The sequence below is a fragment of the Argentina silus genome (genome assembly GCF_951799395.1).
Source record: "Argentina silus genome assembly, chromosome: X".
NCBI classification, from domain to species: Eukaryota; Metazoa; Chordata; class Actinopteri; order Argentiniformes; family Argentinidae; genus Argentina; species Argentina silus.
Window position 1 is genome coordinate 33,185,322 of NC_139653.1, and position 25,897 is coordinate 33,211,218.

The 25,897-nt window shown below is 41.7% G+C and overlaps 1 protein-coding gene and 1 pseudogene across 2 annotated transcripts; one reads left to right on the forward strand and one right to left on the reverse strand.

The window, feature by feature from the left end:
- Window positions 1–1,657: 1,657 nt before the first annotated feature.
- Window positions 1,658–8,280, reverse strand: LOC310822745 (beta-galactosidase-1-like protein 2; the record flags this gene model as incomplete). The annotated part of the gene is made up of 18 exons (XM_083695207.1): window positions 1,658–1,788; window positions 2,027–2,143; window positions 2,322–2,433; window positions 3,291–3,378; window positions 3,615–3,693; window positions 4,876–4,947; window positions 5,079–5,225; window positions 5,385–5,491; window positions 5,775–5,855; window positions 5,953–6,090; window positions 6,253–6,337; window positions 6,463–6,527; window positions 6,694–6,775; window positions 7,128–7,220; window positions 7,375–7,483; window positions 7,580–7,675; window positions 7,942–8,010; window positions 8,117–8,280. The coding sequence occupies 18 exons, from the start codon at window positions 8,278–8,280 to the stop codon at window positions 1,678–1,680; spliced, it is 1,815 nt and encodes a 604-aa protein (XP_083551333.1). The 3' UTR covers window positions 1,658–1,677.
- Window positions 8,281–8,555: 275 nt separating this feature from the next.
- Window positions 8,556–24,173, forward strand: LOC310822342 (beta-galactosidase-1-like protein 2; annotated as a pseudogene). The gene is made up of 15 exons: window positions 8,556–8,560; window positions 9,775–9,819; window positions 9,926–9,994; window positions 10,057–10,128; window positions 10,884–10,987; window positions 11,263–11,365; window positions 12,220–12,288; window positions 13,222–13,384; window positions 13,947–14,027; window positions 14,152–14,164; window positions 18,748–18,901; window positions 19,184–19,370; window positions 23,354–23,441; window positions 23,730–23,802; window positions 24,087–24,173. The product of its transcript is annotated as a beta-galactosidase-1-like protein 2 (transcript).
- Window positions 24,174–25,897: the final 1,724 nt, after the last annotated feature.

A 25,897-nucleotide genomic window follows, 5' to 3' on the forward strand; every position in this document is an offset into this window, starting at 1 on the left:
ATGGAATGTTAATTAATTTTGATCGTGAGATCCTTTGGATTTGGTTCTATTATTCTATTTCCCCTTTCCATTGTAACTGCATTCTCTTACTTCTTGTCTTTCAATGTAGCCTTTGTGACATTACATTAAAATTGAACAAAAACAGTTCAGACTGAATACATGGAATAAAGCATGGATATCAAAATTATGAATTGTACTCACATGTTCAACAACTTCTCCATTGATTTTTTAATTACCAATAAGCAGGATTTCATTTACCGACAATCATGTTATCATATTGCACATTACAGTACATTGTTGTTATCTATTGCCCCCCAGGTCAGCTTGCTGACTTCCTAGATGAGATGGATGTCCTTCTTCGGCACACCGCTCACTCTCCTGGGTGACTCAACACAAGTCAGAGAAGTTTCACTCTTCTGGCTTTCTTGACCTTCTCTCCTCTTTTGACCTTCCCCTTTCTCACTCTCCTACGACTCAATCAGCTTGACCTTGTCTTCACCAGATCCTGTTCCACCTCAAACCTTATTGTTACCCGTCTTCCGGTTTCTGACCATCACTTTGTATCTTTCTCCTTCTTTGTAGCCTCCTCCCTTCCCTACCCATGTTACTGTTACTACCACCTGCACCCTACGAACCCTCTCTCCCACCTCTCTCTTCCTCTGTCCTATCCCCCCTACCCTCTACTGAATCATTCTCCCTTCTGTCTACTGATGCTGCCTTCTCCATCCCACTCACCACTGTGCCAGCACAATCCTTTCCATCCGCACCGTGGCTGTCTGAATCCCTGCAAGCTAGTAGAACAGGGCTTCGGGCAGCTGAGAGGACATTAAGGAAAACTGAACATCCTGACGACCTAACCTCTTAATTATCACTCTCTCCTCCTTAATTTCTCCTTTGTATCAGTTGCTAAAACTTCTTTCTACCATTCTAAAAATCTTCTGCCTCTGACCCAAGGAAACTGTTTTCCAAATGTTCTCACTCCTCAACCCACCTTCCTCCCCCTCTGCTTTACTTGGTAAAGAGGGTTGATGACATTAGCAGCTCTTTCACTCAACCCCTTGCTATCACTACTACCCCAAACCCCGGCCCGATCACTCCATTCTTCCACCTCTGCTGGCCGCTTGGCACCGCCATCTCTATGAGGTCGCTCTGCTCAGTCACGGCTCTTCTCTGTCTTGGTGCCCCAGAGGTGGAATGAGCTTCCCACCACTGTCAGGAGTCACTACCCATCTTTCGCCGTAGACTAAAGACCCATCTCTTTAGGCAACTCCTGGGCTACTCCTACTCCTCTCCACACTCTGTTGGACATTACCTGAACTTTTGAAGAAGAAGTTAAAATAAAAAAAACCTAACTTGTTTTCTTTCTTACTCTAGCACTGTGACTGCCGATGGCACTTCTTCTTATCTTAGGTTTTACTTATGGCGATTGATGTATCGTTGATTCATTTACTCAGAAGTTGCTTTGGCTAAAAGCATCTGCTAAATGACTTAAATGTAAACTTAATAAACACAAAAAACACCTCAAATCTGACAAAAACACAGCACACACATAAACACATTAAACTCAGTGTGTTTAGGTAGTCATACTGTAGTCTCAATGTCCATTAGTAAGTAACCATGTTATAGACCTGTGAGAGTAACTTTGGCTTTTTGTCACTCACAGTTAGGTTCACAATATCAAAGCAGAACACAAAAAGGATGTTTGTATACATCAATTGTTTTTCCATGATCCTGATTCTCAGCAAACAGTATTTTTTCATCAGCTTTCTGTTCCTCAAACACGATGATCTAAAAAATAAATAAAAACAAATAAAAAAAACATAACATAAATATTGGTCATCAAGCATGATGAGAAACGATTCAATAGGACCCAATGCATACAATGGTATATTATATACAGTATATGGTACGTGTTGCTGATGTGCTCTTGTATTAGGTAATTCAAACATAACCTGCAGCAGCAGTAGTTGTCGCCTAGCACCTTGTCATTTATTTCTTTGAATGTGTTGAGACTGTTTTGTTGTACCTGATTATCTCCAATTTTAAGCCAAGGTCCAGGGAGGTAAAGGAACTGCTGTGGACCAATTGACCAGTGGCGTCCAAGATTCTGCCCGTTGATAAAAACCACTCCTTTTCTCCAACCCTGTGGTTGCACATTGTAATCAGTGAATTGAAACTCAAGGGTTTTCCAGTTTTCTGGAACCTTTGATGACTTAATCATCACTACTATTTTTGATGAGTGATCCACAGCTGATTCAAGGATACAGTATGGAGAGGAGGTGCTCTCATAAACACAGAATGTTATATGCTTCTTCACTCACAGGCAGCCTGATGAATGTGTCTCTGGGATGGCCGTCCACAGACAGTCTGGCCTGGAAGAATCCTGGGAATGAGGGCTTCTGGTGGAAAGACTTCCACTGGCCTGCACTCAGTCTGAAACATGGGAGGAAATCACCCATTTAAACACTATGGGGCAGCACTGCAACATGAGTCATCTCCAGCCTAACATGCAATTTCAAAGTGTCAAATCAGGTACTTTTCAAATGATATAGAGAGAGCAAGCAACCATTCACCATTCACTTCACATACATAAACAATCATCACATCACTGCTATAACTCTTTAGGATCTCAGGGGAATACGTACATGACTACCCATTAAACGAGGCCAAGCAAATGAATCTTTGTTAACAGATGCTGTGGTGTATGTATCATAGGGCTGCAACTAATGATTATTTTGTTATCGATTAATCAATTAGTATAAATTATTAATTTACAAAAAAAAAACATGCTTTTGAATGCAATGATATTGACATATCTATACCTTTACCGAATGCATTAAAGTGTGGGTAGTTGTAATGCATCATTCAATGGTCACATACTTTATTTTATTCAAATTGTACCTATTGATAATATGACATAGTTCATTATGACACAATCATTTGATTAATGCCTGTAAATGCTGTGGAGTGTGGATGAATTTTTATCAATTAGTTTTATTCTGTTTTATCGTCTTATAAAAATTAGATGCCCAGCTAAATTCTGAAAGAATCAAATTGATCATCAGTTGGAGGTGCTGCACTTTTGGATAGCGTTGAAAAACGCAGATTACAGATTACTTGAGGATGCATGTGGGATGATATTTGATAAACTGGGGGGGGCAGCTATTGTTTTACAGGACAACTTCACTAGTTTTTTCACTTTCAACGTGTCAGGGCAATTTTATATAAATACATACACAACAGAATAATACCAGTACTAATTGTATATAAAATAAATGATTAGGACAAACCTCTTTATGAAGCTTGGCTTCATATCCAAACAGTAGATTGTAAAGTCCTTTAGAGGGGTATGATTCAATACAATGTCTCCCACAAGACCTAAAACAAAATGATATGTTAGAAAAGAGGATAAGAGGATATAAGAGGATATAAAAGAGGCCTCATTGATACAGTACAGTAGCTTTACTGAGCATTGTTAAAACCTCAGTCCATTTGAATTTCATAAATCAGGTTGATCGACCTTTAAAGTTTAGCCTATAATTGTTGTAACAACACTCCACACTCTCTGCCAAGGGACTCTGGTTGTTAGAATGGTAAGAGAAGGCTGAGCATACCTTTACGCTGGTCATCCAGGGCTTTTCCATAATTCACTCTTCCACAGTTCTCCACAAATAAACTCAATTTTCTCTCCCCCTTAAATGAAAAATAAAACATGCAGAAGTGTGTAAATGCCATCCTATATGCTGTAAAAAATATTGTGCTTGCTCTACTTAAAAAAGTGAGGTAACTATTTTTTCTGTTTGATTTACTTAATTTTTCTGATTAGTTAGTATTCATAACCAGATTCATGAAACTTAATTTATATAAGTTCCTAATGTTGCTTCAATTTTCTTTGGAAATGTTACTCCGTTACTCTATTACAGGGTTCAAAATAGAATTTATCAAAAGGGTTCTTCAAAGGGTGCCCCTCAGAAGCAAACAAACACAGCTTCTTCTGAAAGTGTACCACACAGTTCCTCAAAGGTGAAGAACCTTAATATGTTAGGTGGAGGGCTTGACCTGTAGACTTGAACATAAACATAAGCTCAGAGGTAATACAGTTAGAATCAAACAAGAACCAACATCACAGGTACATTTGTTAGTGAGATAATGTAAGAACAGAAATTCACACTTACCCACAATTCCCTAGCAAATATGCAAATTACATATTACATCTGCGCTCATGTTCATGTGTTTTGTTCGGGTGGTATTTCTTTTTATATGACAAAACTCGGTCATGACAGTTGCAGTTAAGTAAATATCCAAATGTAAGTAAATGTAACAGAATGTTTATTAGTAGATGCATGCACTCAAAGATATAATGTTGACATTATGCAGCTGGATAAATAAAATATTTATTTCTGAATATGATGTTTGTGGAACAAATCAAAATTAAGTACCGTACTTCAAATATTCATGTAAAGATAGAAACTTAAATTTTCTTTGTCAAAATCATAGATTTTTGTGAGTTATCTTTACTAAGCCCCTGAGTAATTTTTATGAGTTCACAATGCAAATACAGTACCAAAATAAAATAGAAGATCCATTTGCTTTTCAGTTGAGAGCAGTAAGTAACTTATCAAGTCCATCTTGATGATAAAGTAGGCTGAATGTCCTTGTTTTCCAACATAAGGTAAAGTTAGTGATTCCTCTTTCTTAAAATAACATTTGTCTGAAAACTTGCTGTTGGCTTAATGCTAGCACCTTAGTGACAAACACATTGATTAGCATCACCAGGGGCTAATATCACACATTGTGTTGAATATTAAGTACCCAGGTGATAGTGCAGCTCAGCTGCACACCTATATCCTGTGTCCAAAAGCACACACACCGTACCTTTTCATCAGGCAGTGCAAACTCCACCGTCTTATAGTCCAGAACTCCAACAAAGTGTCTGTCCACAAAAACCTAGAACACAAGAAAACCTCTTTCAGAACAATGATTTACTGCCCGTGCATCATACCATACAGTATGATCATGCTTGTTGCTAATATGAATATGAATATGAATAGCTGAGTTATGATCATTAATGTCCTCACCAGGGCTCTGTCCCTGACATTGTTCCTGGAGTTCAGAATGCCTCCGCTGGTGATGGTTGTCTCATAGAGAGTGTAGCCATAGGACTGGCCGTTACCGTTGTTGAATGGAAGGTTCTCCATGTTGACTGGACTGTCTGATTTAAAGGGCTGGAAGCAAGATTAAGTAGCCAATTATTTTCAATTAACACCAATTAAAATGATAGATCCCACAATCTTGCAGAATTGCATAGTCAGCATTAATTATCTGGGGGAGTATGTTTTTGCTAAGCAGCCCTGGTTCCACCAGACAGGAGGGCTCTAGCTCACCTTGTCAGTGAACTGCAGGCTCTCCCACAGTGACAGGTGCTGGTGAACGACGACAGGCTCGTATGCTCTACTGCCCTGAACAGAGGGGACCTCAGGAAGCTTTTCACCTATGTGTGTGTGTATGTGGAGGGGGGGTACAGAGACAAATGTTCTCAATAATAAGTTGTTGATGAATGAGGTACTGTATCGTGTGGGTTTCTGGGTGTAAATGCATGCACAGTGCTTTATCAAAATCAATATGCACTTTTTGTTATTGTCTTGTAGCACTGAATGTATGCAAACTATTATGCCGATTGTATGTCTGTGAACTCTGTACTGTCCTGATTCAATTAAGATAATTTACCAAAATACAAGTCAATTGTAAGTATATGATTGAAATAGAAGCCTTACTGTGGTATTGGCTGAATACATTCCTCAACATCTGATATTTTGTGGTGTAATCTCCAGCCTCGGATAAAGGAGCATCATAATCTGAAAGAAAATTTACAAGTTATCTTTGGTCATACTCAGATGAATGACAATGTTTCTCTTTTCGAGCAATATTCAATTCCATATACATAAAACCTACCATAGCTTACAACCTGAGGTTTATAGGTGCCAAAATCCACGGCTCCATTCATGAACCCAAAGCTGGTTCCACCATGAAACATGTAGAGATTGATGGATACACCTTGCTCCAGTATCTCTGTCACTACAGCCATCATTTCTACCAAGGAAGAGGAAAGACAGTATCTACACAAGATAGCAGGCAATGAGACAGTCCTTTGCATTATGTCATTGCTTAATATAAGGTTGCACATGATTGAACCATTTTTTTTTTTTTTATTTATTTTTTTTTTACATGTAATTGACTGAGAAGGAGCCTTACCCTCTGCTGGAAAAATATGATGAGATTCACCCCAGACATCAAACCATCCAGACCAATACTCCATCACAAGAAGAGGTTTCTGGGGCTACATTAAGGACAAAGACACAAAAGGGCACATTTAATATGGCTTTGCACCACTGCAAAGTGTGCATGCTATTTTTCAGTTATAGAAAAAATAAGGAAATAGACAACTATTAGCAATATGCTCACCTGCATGTTAGCTAAGTACTGTAAGGCTCCATAGGACAGCCTTTGCAGGTTTATTGTCTTGAGGACTGAAGAGAGGACGATTTAAATGAGTAACAATGTACAGTACTACAGTATGTAAATAAGGATTTTTTTTGTGCAGAAATAACTACTGAGGAGAAATTAGCTACAGATATCTATTCCTAAACATGAATACACCTTAAGATCTTGCAATTCAATACTGAAACTTAATACCTCCATCTACTCCTCCACATTTCAGTCCCTCCCGGTTGTCTGATGTTAGCAGGAGTTCACTGATCCCTCTAGACAGTAGAGCCTGCCGAAAGAGAATTACTTTCACTCTACTTTCACTGCAAGGTCACTGCAAGTGCTGCATTAAAAAAATGTATGATCAATGTACAGTATACTGGGACTATAGTATAAGAGAGAGATAAACATTAGGACTATTAGTACAGCACCATAGACCAGTTAAGCTATGTTGTATGTGAAAGTGACTCATGAAACAGATTCACCTGGTTTATCCTGTTTAGTCAATATTAGCACTAAGTATAAAGTGCCACACCTCCAGATCCTTCTCACTGTACCTACCACCTCAAGTCATGGCAAAAGCAAAAGCCATAGTAACACCCATTTTTGTGTTGTTTTAGTTACATGTGGATTAGTATTACCTCCTTTATGAATGGCAGGTATTGTTCATCCTTTGCAAAAGAACCATACTCATTCTCCACTTGAACTGCAATTATGGGTCCTCCTTCTTCAAACTACACAAATAAACAATAAGAAAGAGGACAAAAGATATTGACAGCTACACAGCCCACAAAAGCCTGTGTGCAGTACATGACCTAAGGTTGAATGTTAATACATTTCCCTCTTGAAGACTCAAATAACCATGATAATTAACTGACATTAACTTACCTGCAGAGACTTAATTATTGGGATAAGTTTGTCAAAGAAAGAGTTCACTGCCTCTGTGAAGCCAGGGTAGGTTGTCCTCAACCTCATGTTTTTGTCACACAATAGCCAGCTAAAAGGAATACAACATAAAGTTGTCTCAAAGGATGTTCAACATTTAACTTGACTAAACTGCTAATGTAAGTTAGTTACTAATGGAAATTCTAACCTGGGCAGCCCCCCTAAGTCCCACTCAGCACATATGTAGGGTCCTGGACGCAGTATCACCCAGAGCCCCAAATCTGCTGCTAGGCTGATGTACGACCTGAGAGACACAGTGAGACACAGAAAATGTTCAAGGGATACAACAGCTAAATAGCTACCAAAACACTTTCCCATTGTCAAAGGTTTACATTCCACAGGTACTGCTGCTAGGCTAATGTAGACTGACCTTTGTGGAACTTAAATAGGATATGAAAGATTTGGACAACCTCATAATTTAATCCACACACAATCATATGAAACTAATGTGCCCCTTAGACCAGACACATTTCTTACTTTAAATCCATAAAGACCAGACACCTTTCTTACTTTAAGTCCAATTGATCCTGGAAGATAAAAAGCCCTCTCTCTGGCTCATGCAGGTTCCATGGTACATACCTGAAAGATAAAACATGATCATTCTCAGTAACTCTCCATATTTAAGCAGCAGTGATTCCAGGTAGGTCTGCAGTATAAGAGGACATGAGGTGCAGTGTGTCCCTACGTGGTGAGAGTGTTGACCCCACAGGCCCTCATCTTCAGCAGACGGTCCTCCCAGTAGGCTCTGGGGACACGGAAGTAGTGCATGGAGCCCCCCAGGATGCGAAAGGACTCTCCCTCCAGAGTGAACTGGGATGAGTTGGCCCTCAGACCCTCTTTCCTGCTCATTCTCCTCACCTCGGACTGCTGTCTGGAAAACTAAATATTTGTTTTTCAACGTCAAATAGTCTGTTGGGCAACATAATTGTTATGATATTGTCCATGAAAAATATTTGAGATGCTGTATGTTACAAATCCAGAAAGTAAGCATAGGCCTATTAAAACGGCATGGACACCTTATTCTAAGACAACCACAATTGAACATATTAAGCCTACTATGCAGCATTTGTTGTATGAACAGTAAGAACCTCTTAAAATGACAATCAGACCCCTCGTTAAAAATAATGCCGTATAAGTGACTTACCTCAATGTTGATATTCACAAAGTCTGTCTGAAAAACTACCTATTGAAGCAGGAATTGCACTGGCAGCATGAACGGGGGGAGAACAATGAAGTTCGGCCTAGAATGTTATGGACAAGGGGACCCATTGTGATTAGAACACAACTACTGTATAATGCTGTTCTTTTGTGTTGCAGTGACAGTGCAATAATGCAGTGTGTGTGTGCGTGCGTGCGTGCGTGCGTGCGTGCGTGCGTGCGTGCGTGCGTGCGTGCGTGCGTGCGTGCGTGCGTGCGTGCGTGCGTGCGTGTGTGTGTGTGTTTATTTGTTTGTATGTGATGATTTTTTTCGTACCCTTATTTTCATTAGAATAATAAAAATAAAAATAAAACATCTATTTTCATTTATGTCAATGATTATTTGTCTTGAGTTTTATATGATGATAATAATGGTGTGAATAGTATAATCAGAAAATCGTTATTAGCCAAGAGATTTACAATTAGGACTTCAAAACATACGTATCTGGAAGGGCAAAGTAGGCTAAGTTTAAGTTTTATTCATGAATTACCCAGACAGCACATGGCACAATGTAGACTGAATATCAAATGTTGCCTGTCTGTATAGCATCAGCAAAATTAATAATTTTGCCAGCAGGATGATATAAACATTTTGTGCATTTCACCCATTAGTATAGCATCAGGAAAATGCATCATATTAGCAGCGGGAAAACATTTATTTTGTGAATTTTACTCCGATGATCCATACATTGAACTTATGTAGTGTAGACATCAGAAATGTGATGTCACAATAATTAAGGATAGCTAATGCTATAGGGAAATCATAGAATGCACCTGCATGCACCATTTCATCACCTGTTAAATGACCACACTGTCACACCAAACTACTTTTCTATATTCTAAAATAAATACAGTTATTGTTGTACATCCTATTTCTATGCTTTTCATTGTGGCATTTTCTTTGAACACTGATAATACATCAGGGTAACAGAGAATATGTGTGCAGTTGGAAATCAGCAGATGGATAAACAGAGTGCCTCTGTAGAAAACATTGTAATAATAAGGGAGCTCGCATATGTAGTGCTGATGTATAACCAAGGTCGGCAAAGGAGCTTGGAGATATTTTCGAGACGCACTTTTCCTGTATTACCAACGGAAGTGAGGAGAATGAGCAGGAAAGTGGATCTGAGGGCCAACTCATCCCAGTTCATTGCTGAAGATGAGGCCCTGTGGGGTCAACACTCTCACCACGTAGGGACACACTGCACCTCATGTCCTCTTATACTGCAGACCTACCTGGAATCACTGCTGCTTAAATATGGAGAGTTACTGAGAATGATAATGTTTTATCTTTCAGGTATGTAGCATGGAACCTGCATGAGCCAGAGAGAGGGGTTTTCATCTTCCAGGATCAATTGGATTTAGAGTAAGAAAGGTGTCTGGTCTTTATGCCTGTTATTTATCACTATCAATCTCTCTGTCTCTCAGGTCGTACATCAGCTTAGCAGCACAGTTAGGGCTCTGGGTGATACTTCATCCAAGACCCTACATATGTGCTGAGTGGGCCTGCCCAGATTTGTCGCTGCTTTGTCCTTACTTTTTCTCATTGATTTTGTTATGGCACTCTCTCCTTTATTGTCTAGTAAGTCCGGTAAACAGATACACTGGTGTCCATCATATTCTTTACCATTTACTTTTGAGTGGCACTGTACAGTTAACTGTAAAGCAAAGAGAGTTGCAAGCTGTAAAGGAAGTGGTCTCAAAAACATGTTTAGGCCTACAAGTACCACAAAGTTAGGATAAAGAAACACGACACAGTTTTGGATAACCCCCTCAATTTGTTGCTGATAATGAAATTGAATGTTATGTATTCAGCTACTCGAGATACATGTTTTCTTCTTCTTTTTTTAAATTTATAATCTCATAATCATCATTCACTTCAGAGATCAGTTGATACAGAATGCAGGTGAGGATTTATTATGTTGTTGCACATATTACCACAGTTGACAGGTTCCTGGAAAAGGGCATAAAGTCACACTGTTTGAGTAGAGGCCAAGTACTGTAGAAAATCAGAGAGCTAAGGGGATAAACAGAGAGCAGTGTATCACAAGGGAGTCTGAGAAGAGACATCTGACTGACTGTGCTTTTATGGAAAGGGAGGTATAGGAGGTTAGGGTAACAGATGTTCAGCTTACTTACAGTACCGTTCACAGCACAAAGTATCAATTTACTGTATACATCTAACTGTTTGCACACAATTTCATAACATTAGTGGGCCATCTCAGTTGTCAAGTGATACTGTAATGTTTTTCCAGTTGGCTGCTGTGTGACAAACACATGACATTGAGAACAGCCTACCCAGGTTTCACAGAGGCAGTCCTTCTTTGAGCAGCTCATTCCTAGAGTTATTCCATATCAGGTACTGTAGTCATCATATACTATGGGGTCAATTAGGATGAATAGTGAGATTGCATTTAGGAATACAGTATCAGTTTAATACAGTGACTGTTACAGTCTTGGTTTTCAAAGCATGTCTCTTAACCCTTTCTCATGTTTTGCTCTATTTTGAACAAATTTAACCAAAGGTAAATTCCACTGGAATTATCGCTGATAAGAGTTAACAAATGTCTTAAAACTCAGAAAAGCATGAGATCTTGGGACTCGTTCTTATTTCATCCATATGTTAAATTACAGTACTCCCAGTTATGTGTCAAGGGTGTCCCAGTTATAGCAGTTCAAGTGGAGAATGAGTATGGCTCTTACACAAAGGACGTTATACACGCGATTCATAAAGGAGGTAGGACTACACACCACATCTGCTTGATTGTGTGTGGCTACTTTTCAAGGTATGAGTGGTCATAGTGTGTGGTCAGAGTGAATGGAGGTATTGTATAGCCTGGACAAACAGACAGACAGCTGCCTCATCGTAAATGCTCTGGCTCATGTGACTGCCTGTACAGTAGTTAGTATTCTCACAGAACCCAAAAGGTCTGTCTATGCCAAGGACGAGTTGGTGTCAGGCAGCTGCTATGAGGACTCACCAGGCTTGCTCCTTGACTAATTCCCTCTCCACTTGAAGTCTGAAAACAATGCAGACATTAGGCCCTGTGTTTAGATAGATACTGTACGGATTAAGGGGGTAAACAAGACAAATGCAATGCAGTATGAAGTCATTTTAGTACACTGCTGTTTGTTCATTTATGTTTGTGCAACCATATTTTTCTGTATCAAAAGTATTAAAGGCCATAGAGTACATTTCCAGAAACTCAACCCAGAAGGCATAAAGTATCTGGATGTAATGCATGTGAGTGAAAATATTGTGTTGTGTGCCCAGATGACTGTCTATTAAGATCATTATTGTTATTATCCAGCACAAGCATTGTCATAAGGTAATCAGCTCCACCTGACACCTGCAGATAAGCCAAATTACATTATGGAGTCATAAACTGTGAATTGCTTTCAGATAGTCTTGTGAAGCCTACACACATTAGCATTGTCAGACATGCCTTTGTATCTAAAAGGAGCGGAGTACATTGCAAATGCTCTTCTCAGATGAATCATCGATAACAACAGGACAAATACTCAAGCAGCTTTATTCTGAATACACAATGAGATACAAAATCTGTATATTTTTCTATGCATTTCATCTAGCCCCAGCAGCCAAAGATGGTGATGGAGTATTGGTCTGGGTGGTTTGACCTGTGGGGCGACCTTCACCATGTTTTTTTCTGCTGAGGGTAAGCCATATTTCCTCCCAACAGCAGGACCTCTTCAGGCACGGCGCTTAGCATATGGTCACTTCTCCTTTGTGGTATGGTTTTGTCAGAGATTAATATGCTTTCCATACGTGCTTGTTTGTGAGCCAAGCATCATAAACCAGATTTAGTCTGTATCCCTCTCTGGAATTGCAGGTCAAAAGCACCAAGAATGTCAATTTAAGAGCATTCCTAAAAGAAAGATTCAAATGCCTTTTCAAACCCTTTTCCTAAGCCAATTTTAGCATTGACAACCATGTTGACATTTTCACTTTAATATACTCCCTTTACACATATACAGTAGCATGATGCTTATTTTAATGGAAGAAAGGTACTCTTTGTCACATAATAGAGCATTGCTTTAGTGCTTACATGTGAGCTGTAGCCTATGTTAGATAAGACTGACTCAGCCCTTCACAGCAGGGAAAGGGAAGAACACAGTACGTGAGAGAGTCAATAATTAACCCATACCTCACAGATGATCTGCATAACGCCAGACCATGTAATATACAGTACTAGCTCCTACAGCCAGCCTTGGGATATTGTGGCCATGTTATATGTAATGATGGTACTGTAATGAAAATAAGTACATTTTCATGAATACAAAAAGAAACCATTTTTCCCATTAGACATTGTAACTGGTCGCCCTATAATGAATTACAGCTACCTATTAAAGTGTGGTGAAGGTCATTCCATCTTGCAACTGAACTTTAATTGAGGGCAATCAGATTAATGCAACGTGTGCAGATCATTAAGACTAATATCAAACGCAATAACACTTTTTGATGTCTCTTGGTTCTTCTTTCACATATTTTGTGTTGTAAAAGTCAAGTGTATCATTGGGCACATTACAGGCCGATATCCCACAACGTTGCTCTATACGTGTTTGTACCCACAGTTGTCATTGTCACCCTCTCTTTGGCAGATATGGTTTCTGGAGATCCTGAAACAAGACATGTCAATCAATCTCTACATGTTCCATGGAGAGACTAATTTTGGTTTCGTGAATTGGGTCTTTGCAATTGCCACACCCATGCCTAAGACAATGGTAACAAGCTATGGTAGGTTCATATTCATCTTTCTTTTACTTTCCATCCAAATATCTTCAAATTTTCAATGTGTGTATACTTAACCTTGTTATTTCCAGCAGTTATTGGCAGCTTTTAGGTACAATTGCTTTAAGTAATGCTACTGTATGCCAGTAGATGGTGGTATCACTCCGCAATAGTGCTTGACCTCAGGCTGCATTTGAGTACTCACTGCATAATGAATTCATCGCCTAATAAAGTGCATGGGAAATGTAAATGAAAGACGGTATAATGGGTTTTATATCCTCTTTGGGATACTTGACATTGCGGTGATCTCACTACTCTAAAGTGAAGATGATCTCCAACACTGAGCAATAGGAACCGGCACTTTGACCTTCTTATGTTTACATTAATTTCTTCAAATACCCCTCCCTTGGATCCAACCTCGTGCAATCAAGATAGCCCAAAAATATGGGTCTTGCTGTCTCGAGATGTTTCATAGGAGCAGAGCGAACTCATCGGACACAGGAGGAGGCATCCCTGTCTCGATCTCTCGCTGGCACGCCTGCTGTTCTGATAGCATGTTATCTTTCAGATTACGATGCTCCATTATTTGAGGCTGGGGATTACACCACCAAGTACTGTCTTCTGAGGAATGTATTCAGCCGCTACCACAGTGAGTGTCTACGTAAGGGGCTGTGCCTTGTCTCTCTTCCAAAGTCACCTTAGCTGGGCCATTTTGGGCAACCTGGTCTATCTTGTCCAATATGGTATGAGTACGGGTGACAATATGTCTTTAGGGTCAGCCCTCAGGTAAAGAAACAGCCCCTAGCTCCTTGCTCCTTGCCCCTAGCCCCGGCCAAGACACGTGTGTAGCTCTGAGAAGATTGGATAGATATACACAACATGAAACTTCAACCTAGTCTATCAGAGAATAAGGTGTAGCTATCCAATACTGTTGCTTCAGAACTGGGCCAGGCATTCAGAGCAATCTTACACTTATCCAGCCTTGTGGTAACTAAAATCTCCAGGGCTGCCTCAACATGTTTCATCTGTGTACTCTGCAGTGTGTAGAACAATGGCCATTGGCCTAGATGAGAGCAAGCACTATAAACCATCTGAGAAAGCCTATGTTCTATTCAACAACCATATACATATACAGTACATGACCTAATTTTGTAATTAGATCATATTTGATATCTGATATTTTTTGGCTCTAAGCTCATACAGTGTGCATTTTGAGAGTCATTCAGCAGGAATCGAATGAAATACGTCAATCGAATATCTACTTGAATATTTACGTGTACACTTGTTTGATGACAACATGGCTCATGAAATAAAGTACAATACATGCCCTGAATCTCTTTTGGTTGGAACAATAATGTCAGAACAAGAATGAAGGTTATTGTTTTGTGGATATTTATAATGGATACATTGTTAAATGCCAAGGTTTTTGAATATTATTTGATTAAATAGATGCATGCACTGAATCTGCATACAGCCAAGCAAAATATGCTAGAGAGTGACAGTGTTTAAAATGATTTCAATCCAAACCTTAAAATACATGTCAGACTACCAGCCTACTGTGGATGTAAGAAATAAAATGAAATAGAAGATGACAGTGTTATGCAGTTTTACAAGATCAGTGTTCAGGGGGTGGGGGACTTTGATGTAATTTAGTCTATGTTACTGCAGTTGAAATTACTATTTCTGAGGCACACTCACGCTTCAATCAGTCCAGGAGCACGCACAATATAGAACTGAAGACTGCCCCAAACCTTCCTGGCTGGCATCAGTGTACAGCTTGAATGGGAGTGTGAAGACTGCATAGCCAAGGACATGAATAAAGGTGGTAGTAGTCCACAAACCCCAGGAAGCAGCAGACTTGTTTCACGGTGGCAGGGACTGCCCAGCCCCCCATACTGCATTACTTCCCAACCAGAAGCCCTGGATAAACAGTCAGGTACGCCACATGCTACGTGCTCGCTCTCTTGCATTTAGATCAGGCAATGAGATGGAGTACAAAGCTGCGAAGTATGGACTGAAAAAAGCCATTACAGCGGCCAAGAGGCAGTACAGAGAGAAGCTGGACGGCTTCTACTCCACTGCTGACTCCGGGCGGATGTGGCAAGGCCTGCAGGACCACCACCAACACCATCAGCTCCACAGACAGCCTGCCGGACGACCTTAACATCTTCTACACCCGCTTTGAGACCTCCAGCCACAGCACAGAGAGGAGGCACACAGACACCGGGACCACCCGACCCCCCTCCCCTCCACTAACCATCTCATCAGGCCAGGTAAACAAAGCCCTGAGGAAGATCAACCCCCGCAAGGCAGCAGGACCAGACAACATCCCTGGGCGGGCTCTCAGAGCATGTGCTAATGAGCTGGCTGATGTTCTCACCTCCATCTTCAACCTTTCCCTCAGTCACAGCACTGTTCCCTCCTGCTTCAAGACCACAACCATCGTCCCCCTTCCCAAGAAGAGCCAACCTGCCTGCCTGAATGATTACAGGCCAGTAGCACTCACTCCAATCATTATGAAGTGTTTTGAGAGAGTGGTACTGGCACACATTAAGAGCAGCATGCCGGACACCCTAGACCCCCTGCAGTATGCCTACCGGCCCAACAGGTCCACCTCAGACGCTATCGCTGCTGTCCTCCACTATTCCCTCTCCCACCTGGAAAACAAAGACTCCTACATCAGGACGCTCTTTGTAGACTACAGCTCCGCTTTTAATACAGTCATCCCCCACAGACTCATCCACAAAATGTCCACACTTGGCCTGCACCCCACCCTCTGTGACTGGCTCCTAGACTTTTTGACTGGCAGGCCCCAGTCTGTCAGGATTGGCAATAGGACTTCAGCCAGCATTATTACAAATGTTGGCACCCCACAGGGATGCGTCCTCAGCCCCATTCTCTACACCCTGTTCACCCACGACTGTGTCGCCTCCCACAAGGACAACATCATCCTAAAGTTTGCAGACGACACCGCAGTGATAGGATGCATCACTGGCGGGGACGAAGCAGCTTACAGGAGGGAGGTGGCCAGTCTGGTAACATGGTGCGAGGACAACAACCTCACCCTCAATACGGACAAGACGAAGGAGATGATAGTGGACATGAGGAAGAAGAGGGGACCTCATCGGCCACTGTACATCCGGGAACTTGAAGTAGAGAGGGTGAGCAGTTTCAAATACCTGGGCGTCCACATCAGCGAGGACCTCACCTGGACACTTAACACCACTCAGCTGGTTAAGAAGGCCCAACAGCGGCTGTACTTTCTGAGGAGGCTGAGGAAGTTTGGCATGTCGCCCAAGATCCTCAGCAACTTCTACAGCTGCATTGTTGAGAGCATCCTAACTAGCTGTATCACTGTGTGGTATGGCAGCACTACTGCTATGGACCGCAGACGCCTGCAGAGAGTGGTGAAGACTGCTGAGAAAATCACCAGGACTCCACTGCCCTCTCTGCAGAGCATCTACCACCGCAGAGTCCACAGGAGAGCCGCCTCCATCCTCAAGGACCCCACCCACCCCCAGCTCGGACTGTTCACACTTCTACCCTCAGGCCGGAGGTACAGAAGTGTTAAATGCAGGACCACCCGACTGAAGAACTCCTTCTTTCCCACTGCCATCAGACTCCTAAACAACCCATAGGAGATTAATATAACCGTACTACCTCAATAACTGAACTTTCCAGTTTGCATAATTGCACTGCTACATTTGCACTGTTTTATTATTATTATTGCTGCTATTTTATTTTATGCCTTAAATTTTGCTGTCTTGTACATTTGTTTAGTATATATTGTATATTCTTTAGTATTGTATATTTTACATTGGTTGGCATTCTGCGGACAGCAAAGCAAGAATTTCGTTGTACAGTGAAACATGTTTTCTGCTGTGCATATGATAATAAACACTTTGAATCTTGAATCTTGAATGGGCACAGAACAGGGCTAGTTTCAGCTGTTCAAAGGCACCCTGGCACTCTGTGGTCCATGAGACTGGAGCAGAGCAACAGCCAGTGGTGCTTGTGTAGCAGGGCAGCAACCCTAGCAAAGGCGGGAATAAAGGTGGTAGTAGTCCACAAACCCCAGGAAGCAGCAGACTTGTTTCACGGTGGCAGGGACTGCCCAGCCCCTCATTACTGCAGTCTTTTCCAGGTTGATAGCCACTCCTCCACCGCTGACTACATGGCTGATATTTAACCTCTTGCTGGAAGAGTCTGCACTTGGTGGGCTGGAGCTTCAACCCATGGTCCTTTAGGCACTGGAACACCCCCTCTAGGTCAGCCAGGTGTGTCTGGAAGTCCACCGAATACACAATCACGTGGTCTAGGTAGATTAGGAGGTAATCGTCTATCTGACCCGCAAGGCAACGCTGCATCTGGCGCTGGAAGGTAGCAGGTGCATTACCAAGCCCGAATGGCATTCGGGAGAACTGATACAACATTTAAATTTACATTTAGGTCATTTAGCAGATGCCTTTATCCAAAGCAACTTACAACAAATACATTGGTCTAAGTAAGTGAATCATCTATCCATCAGTCATCAGACGAAAAAGTAATCTATGCTAGGACAAGAGGCCATTGGCAGTCACAATGCTTTTTTTTTTATTCATTTATTTACAGTAGAGAAACTGTATAGAGGGGTAGTGGGGATGAAAAGGTCTTTAGGAGGGACAGTTAAGATGTAGCCTGAAGAGATGGGTCTTCAATCTACAGCGGGAGATAGGTAGTGACTCTGCAGTCCTGACAGCAGTGGGAAGCTTGTTCCACCAACGGGGCACCAGGACAGTGAAAAGCTGTGACAGTGAAAAGCTGTGACCGAGTAGCGCGACTGCTGCACCATGGGAGAATTTGGGGACAATGAACACCAGACAGGCAGCACCATTCTGGATGAGCTGCAGAGGTCTAATGGCGGAGGCGGGGAGCCCGGCCAAGAGTGTTGCAGTAGTCAAGGGTTTTAGATAAGAAGGAAAGAAGGGATACCGGTCTGTAGTTATGGACAGCAGATGGGTCAAGACTTGGTTTCTTGAGAAGAGGCTTGACTCTGGCTGTCTTAAAGGCAACTGTGACAGATCCTGTGGATAGAGAGGAATTGATTATGGTGGTAAGGAACGGAAGGAGGTCTTTGGAGATGGATTGGAGAAAGCCAAGGGGAGTAACAAAAGCAATCTTTTCCTGATCTTCGGGGACCAGGAATACCAGGCCACCTGTTGCAATCCTGTGAGCGACTCCACGATCCTGGGTAAAGGGAAAGCGTCCTTGTGAATGACAGCATTGAGCTTACGGTAATCAACCAAAAATGTATATGGGTCCGTCTTGCGAACCAGGACCACAGGAGCATCCCACAAACTTGAGCTCTCTGTGATTACCCCACTCTCCAGCATCCCTTGGAGCAGGGTTCTCAGTTCAGAGTACAACTTGGGAGCAACGGGTCTGTACCTGGGCTGCAAACACATTGGTCCACTTGCGCAAAAAGGCAATGAGCTGCTGTTCCACAGGGGACAGTCCCTCCCCTTGCAATTCATGCGCTGGATGGTCAGATGGCAGGGTCTCCTGCACCTGCCACACATTAGCCCCCTATACTCGACGGATGTCCACCTCAACCTCCTGTGGGCCTGTGGTCCTGAGAAGTAGTTGATTTTGGGTTTGGATGACCCCTTGGTCTACTTGGGACACCATGCCTAGTGCCTGCCTCTGAGTTAATGTAGCAGTGAAGGGGTGGGGGTTACAAACTCTAAGGGGCACTTTACTCCCCTGCACATGACTCACTGACCTCGCCACTTTCCACTCCTGTTCCCCACCCGAATCTCCTGCAAGATCCTCTACTATCACAGGGTGGTTCTGGGTGCACATCGTGTGGGGCACATAGGCCCAGACCACCACCTCGGTCTCAGGGGACTGCACAACGGAGGTCTGTCTCTGGAGCTTGGCGGTGCCCTGCACTCAGCCCTTAGGGACTCCCTTAGTTGCTACACGTCAAAAGGTGGGGGAGCTGACATAGAGGGTAGAGGTAGTAGGGCGGCAAGTGTTTGGCAAACCAAAACTTCATCCCCCCAATACGACTATCTCGCTCCAAAGCCAGAGCCTCATTACAAGCCGCCTCAAAGGCCATGGTGTGTCATTCATCGCATCTCCCTTTGCAGTTCTGGTTTCACAAGCCCTTCCCGCAGGCCTCTAGCAAACTGAATCCAAAGAACTCTGTCCATGTTACTAATGTCTGGGTCATTTTTCCTGTTGAAAGACTCACAAAGACGCAAGCTGAAATCCTCAACCCCTGTCATGCCTGAGGTTGCTGTCTGGTGACTCTGGTGCCCTCCTCTGGCGCTCCGGTGCCAGTGCTCTCCCAATCACCAGGATCCATTTCACCTGTGTATTCTGTCTTGTGTTTGTTATATGCAACCTGTGTGTTCCCCATGTCTTTGTCGGAGATTCTCCCTGTCTGTTTGTGAGTACCCTGTCTGCCAGTTGGCTTTGTATATCCAGTTGTTTACCCCGTTGCCCTAGATCGTGATTATTACTTCTTAAGTTCAACTTCATCCCCCTTGTTAAGTGAGTACCTTTGTTAACGGAGCTTGGTTTTCTCCACTTTTATTTTACCTTTTTTCCCCCAGTGTTTGTTTGTGTACCGTGCCCCATTTATCTTATTAAAACATTCTTGGTTTTTGACTTTACTTTATTCGTCTGAGTATTTCTCCGCACTTGGGTCCACCGTACCATCACTGCTAACAAACCCACTCCCCCACTGCCTGCTTACAATCAGAATATTCTGCTTACAATTGATCAGCACAGACATGCGCCCCATATTTCTTCCCCAGCAAATCAAGGATCTTTTTATCTGTGTCTCAGTCGGTTGCTGCCAGCACCATAATTTGCCTGTGTGCCTTGCTATCAAAGAATTAAAAATGAAATCGACCGTCTGCTGGCGGTTCAAGTCCTGTGCACGTAAGAAGGAGTCTACCTGAGCCCACCAATTAACAAATGTCATAACTCTCCCTTCTCCACAAAACTTTGTAACCCAAGAGGCACCCTTAAACCAGAGCTGTAATGCTAGACATTCCTTCACCAGAATCACTACACTGGGGGTTTTCCTGGTCCAAATCAGCTTGTGGGTCAGGGTTACTCATGCTGTTGTGCTTGTCGGGGATCCTGCCGACACTACACCAAAAGTGTCACGAGAGGAGTGGTGGCTATAATAGCCTCTTTTGCACACGTGACATGGATAAGGGGTAGACAATTTTGGCAAAGTCATATACTATGTCAGGGTTCACACACAACATCAACTCACGCAGGTAGAGTAGGCTATGGTACGACTGTACCTTTGTGGAGCAGATAGAGATCTGTTGTCATGATACCATCATTGTTCCCCCATCGTGCTTTTATGCCTCTGGTTTCGCTCCCAACTCCCACGTCCCTTCCGGCATTGCGGCCCCTTCCAAGTCATCGCACAAAACAGGAAACAAAACTGTAACATGGTGGAGTGGTGTGGACCCAAGTGCAGGAAGAACACGGCAGTCAAGGTTTGCAATAATCCAAAATGTTGGTATACAGGTGCATACAATGTAGTAGGCTCAAGACTGAACACAGAGTAACAAAAGGGCCGGGTGAAGACAAAAACAGTCACAAAACACAATGCTCTCCCCTAGTGGCCAGGTCCTGAGTTCAGTTCAGTTCAGTTCACCCCGTGACATTAACACTATCAGGACTGTATGGTTATTATTACAGTAGCCTATTGTAGGCTCCAAGTGTCATGTCAGAATTATGCCACCTGTCGTAAGACAATGATCAGTGTGGGCAATCATGCACATGGGGGTGGACCTATATAGGCCTATAGTATGCTAGTTCATATTATTTTCCCCTCCAATATTACCATGGGTGGAATTAGTTTGTGTGTAAAGGCTCTCCAGATGTATGTATGCTTATTTTGTAGCTCCATTTGTGACTAGACTTACTATGTTTTACATTTGGATGTTGTAGAAGTCTAGTCACAGATTGGTTAGGCACAGGGGATGCGGTGACTTAGCTTCAAAGTTAACAGCCGGCTAAACAATGACTAAAAATAAAATGACCTTGCATTAGTGTCTGCTAATTTTGTTTTTACTGTAAACAGGGGTACAGTAAACTGGAAAGAATGACCTTTGTCTCAGGCATTTCCTGATTTAAGTCAGCATTCCGAAAGCCCAAAAAAACCACTTGCATTCATGTGACCCCGCATTCACGTGACCCCTTTTTTCGCCTATTGGTAGGTATTGAATGTGGAACGTCATACTGTAGGTGTTTGAAAAAGCCAACTCCAAAAACTCCCATTTACTGCCCAGCCTATATTGGTGTAAAGTTTGTGTTGGTCGGACCAGATGCACTTTGCAATGACACCAAATTACCAAAACAGTGCACATGGTTTTAGTGTTGCGCAGTGCTCTTTAGCGGAAGCAAATTTGGGCCCATGGTGTTAGTATGCTTTTGGACACAGGATACACAGTGACCTCCATAAGTAATGGAAAGAGGAAGCATTTTGTCTTCTTTTATTTAGAAATTACAACCCTTTTTATACATAGTCCCTCTGTGAGGGCACAAAAAATATTGGCTTGACAGGAGTTTCTGGTTAGTCAGGTCTGTTCTGTTGTGCAGGCTCATGCTCTGCAGGCTCAGATTCAAGGTTCAGCATTTGCCATTGGAGTCTGTCAACATGAGGACCAAAGAGATGTCAATGAAAGTCAAGGAAGCCATTATGAGGCTGAAATATCAGAAAAATCAACCAGAAACATAGCCAAAACCTTAGACTCACCAATATCAACAGCTTATCATTAAAAAAGAAAGAAAGCACAGCACTGGTGAGCTCAGCAATGGCTGGTAATGCTGGTAGGCCAAGGAAGACTTCTACAGTGGATGACCAAAGAATTCTCACCAAAATTAAGAAAACCCCTAAAACAGCTATCCCACAGATCAGGAACACTCTCCAGGAGGTAGGCATGAATGTGTCAGAGACCCGCAGTGTCAGAGACCCCCATCCGCAGAATACATCAGCAGCCGAACTACAGAGGCTTCATTGCAAGGTGCAAACCACTAGTTATCCTAAAAAAAGGATGGTAAGGTAACAGTTTGCTAAAAAGTACATTAAAAACCTGCAGAGGTCTGTAAAACGGTCTTGTGGACAGATAAGATGAATATTATCATATACCAGATTGTATGTGTTTGTCACTAAGGTGCCAGCATTAAGCCAGCAGCAAGTTATATTTACATTTTACATTTTTTACATTTAGCAGACGCCTTTATCCAAAGCGACTTACAGCAAGTACATTTGTTTAAAGTAAGTGAATCATCTATACATCAGTCATCATAAGAAAACAAATCTATGCTTCGACCAGGGGCCATTGGCAGTCACAATGCTAAAAGAAGGAATTTTCTTTTTTTTCCTTTTATTATTTAGAGTAGAGAAACTGTACAGGGGAGTAGTGGGGATGAAAAGGTCCTGATAGCAGTGGGAAGCTCGTTCCACCTGAATCTGATGCGAGTTATAGACACATTTTAAGAAAGAGAAATCACAATCACCAAGTTTGCACCCGCTTTTTATTGGAAAACAAATTAATTCAGTTTATCCAAAAGTACACCAGAAGATTGGTCTTGATCAATTACTTACTGCAGTCCAACAGAAAGGCAAATGTCTCCTATTTTCTTTAGGTGTTTTGCATGGAATACTCCTGCATCTCAAATATTTTTTTTCTCATGGACTGTATGTATTTTTTCGTTTAAGAGGGAGAGAACCTTGAGTTTACTTGTGGAGAACTGTGGAATAGGAAACAAAACTCTTGGATGTGTAGAATAAAGCTACACATTCAGTTGATTAACCTATCTGGGTCAGTGATAGCCTAGTGGATGTACAAGCTCATTTACAGTATTTGTAGAGTATTGATAATAGCTCAATATCAACAAATTACCAACACACTCAAAACATTCAATGTTTTCTGAAAACAGCCTTGGCCTATTTTCCAGGTCTTGTCGGAAATATTGAATTGAACAATACTCCATTACGAGACTTCATCATATACAGTCTGGATATGAAGCCAGGCTTTCTGAATAAGTTTGTGCTGATAATTTAGTCATGTTTGTTGTTCTCTGTCATTGCACCTGTCTGGTTCTGATTTTGTTGAGTTGATTATCTTTCCATTTCTCACAGAGCATAGAATTACAATGCAAGATTGCAGAATAAAGACATAGCTTTTAGTGTTGCTTCCCATTATCCCACATTATGTTAAAAATTCATCATAATCAGCATAAGAAATAAGCATTCCCACTTCCCACAGTACATTTAATTAAAAGGTCACTAATCGTACCATTTCATAGTACCATACCACTTAAAGTACCTCAGATGCCACTGGTCCATTGGTCCACAGCAAACCATCTACCTTCCAGCCCCCTGACTAAACAGAGGAAACAATCAGGTAGTGATGCCATAACTGTCTCCATGTCTAACTGCTTCCCATATACGTCTCTTCATATCCTCCACAGGAAAACACTCAATTGCTCTGGTAAGAAATATCACAGGTCAACAATTTTTATATACAGCTACTCCAGCTCTCCCTTCCTGCAGCGTTGATGATATTGAACTCGGCAGCGCTTAACCGAATAGTCCTTATGCAGCTTCTGAATATGTTGACTCCACGCTTCAACCCCCCACTGCTGACCTCTGCTGTGTTTCAAAGCCTTTTGTGTTTGTTTATTGCAGGTTGTTGTGTTTGAGGAGCAGGAAGCTGATGGTAAAATCCAATTCGCCAGCAAGCCTGACCTTGGAATGACTGTCGACATTCAGTGAGGACGGGCTAATATGCGCTAATGCAATGTATATGAGCTCTATCCTCTCACACTCTGACTGCCATGAGGGACCTAATCAAAATCAATGCACATCACTGTACATGCTATATTCCTATCGGAAACCACCAGTCTCTAAATGATCCAGACTAATTTAGCACCTTACCTTGTTGTACAGTAAGTAACATGCAGTAAGCGTACCCTCATTACATTCAATCGCATACCATATCGCAATATCTGTATTACTGTTTGTGCATTACACTTCTATTTGTGTATCACTACATTTCGATGTATTTACCATTTGGTTTTGATAAGCCATGAACTTGTGAAGATCACTGGCTGTATTTGAAGCCCATGATGTCAGCCGTGTCTCTGCCTAGTACTAAGACCAAACTATAGCACAAACCTGTATCATAACCATGGATATTACTGTGTTTCTCCTCTTGCAATATTAACTGCAAAGGGATACGATTTAATGAAATTAATCAAACTGAATGAGAAGTGCAGTTAAGTCTCACAAATACACTTGTCAGGTAGTTCTCTTTTTCAGTTGTTTATTTGTCTTGATAAAGGTCATAATCATGGTTTCTCTCTGAAATGGAGGTATGAGTGGGAAATGAACAACATTGAGAGTTACATGCAGAAGTGTGATTCATACAAGGTTGGAAGACGACAGCGGATCAAAGTAGGTAAACGGAGAGTGGATGAAATTGTGACTGGACCCAGAAAGCTCTCAGGGCCTTTGACCCATCACATTTGTTACATTTGTATTGTACTTTACCACTACCAAAACTAAAAACAGGATAGATCTGTTCCATTTCACTATTATGTTTTTTGAATGATAGAATGCTATTGCTCATTGCTCGATCAGTGAGAATTGGAAAGGGAAGAAAAGGAATGTGACAATGGGAAATTGTTATACTGTCAGAGCACTAGAGCTAACATATAATTTGTAAGTGATTATACACACATAAAAAAAAACTCTAGGAGTAAACTCCATTTAATGTCCAATAGGGAAAATTGCACTTCCACTTTGTATTACACATCTCTCGTGTTTTCTCTACAGTCAGTTTCCATTTCAGGGCTCTTAAGACTGCCCAAACATTTTTCATACCCACGTTAATGGACACAATCAATTTTAAGGGTTATTGAATAAAAAATAAAGGCTATTGATGGCTATTGAGGTCAGAGCAATACAGAATATTAAATTAACGTGGATCATCAACAGTGCTAAATGAGATGATGTCTGCTGGTGGTGCTAAACTAAATTTGACCCTAGGGGACCTTAGCTGGTATGTGTAATGTTTAACTGGATCTCAGTGGCTGAGAGCAATGATAAAGGAAGGGAAACATGGACAAATTAATGTTCAATTCTAAGTCAATTGGACAAGAGGACATTCATACTTGAAATAAATACATAAATAAATATATGAATATTGATTTTGAATAAATAGACAGAGCCCACTTGACATTTTGAAGAATATAACAGATCATAAGACATTTCGTGCCTCATACTGGTACATCACTGTGCAACATAGCCCCATGCAGTCGATGTTGAATGGCTAATGAAGGGGTTAACATGGAGAATAACGACCACAAAGACTGTTTTTGATCTCAAAAAGCTCTGTTTGAATTCCTCAAAGAAACTGTATCCAATTGACTGTGTGGAATTGATTGCCAATGACATGTTGCTATTTCAACTTGAAAATTAATGTGGTAGAGTGGTAG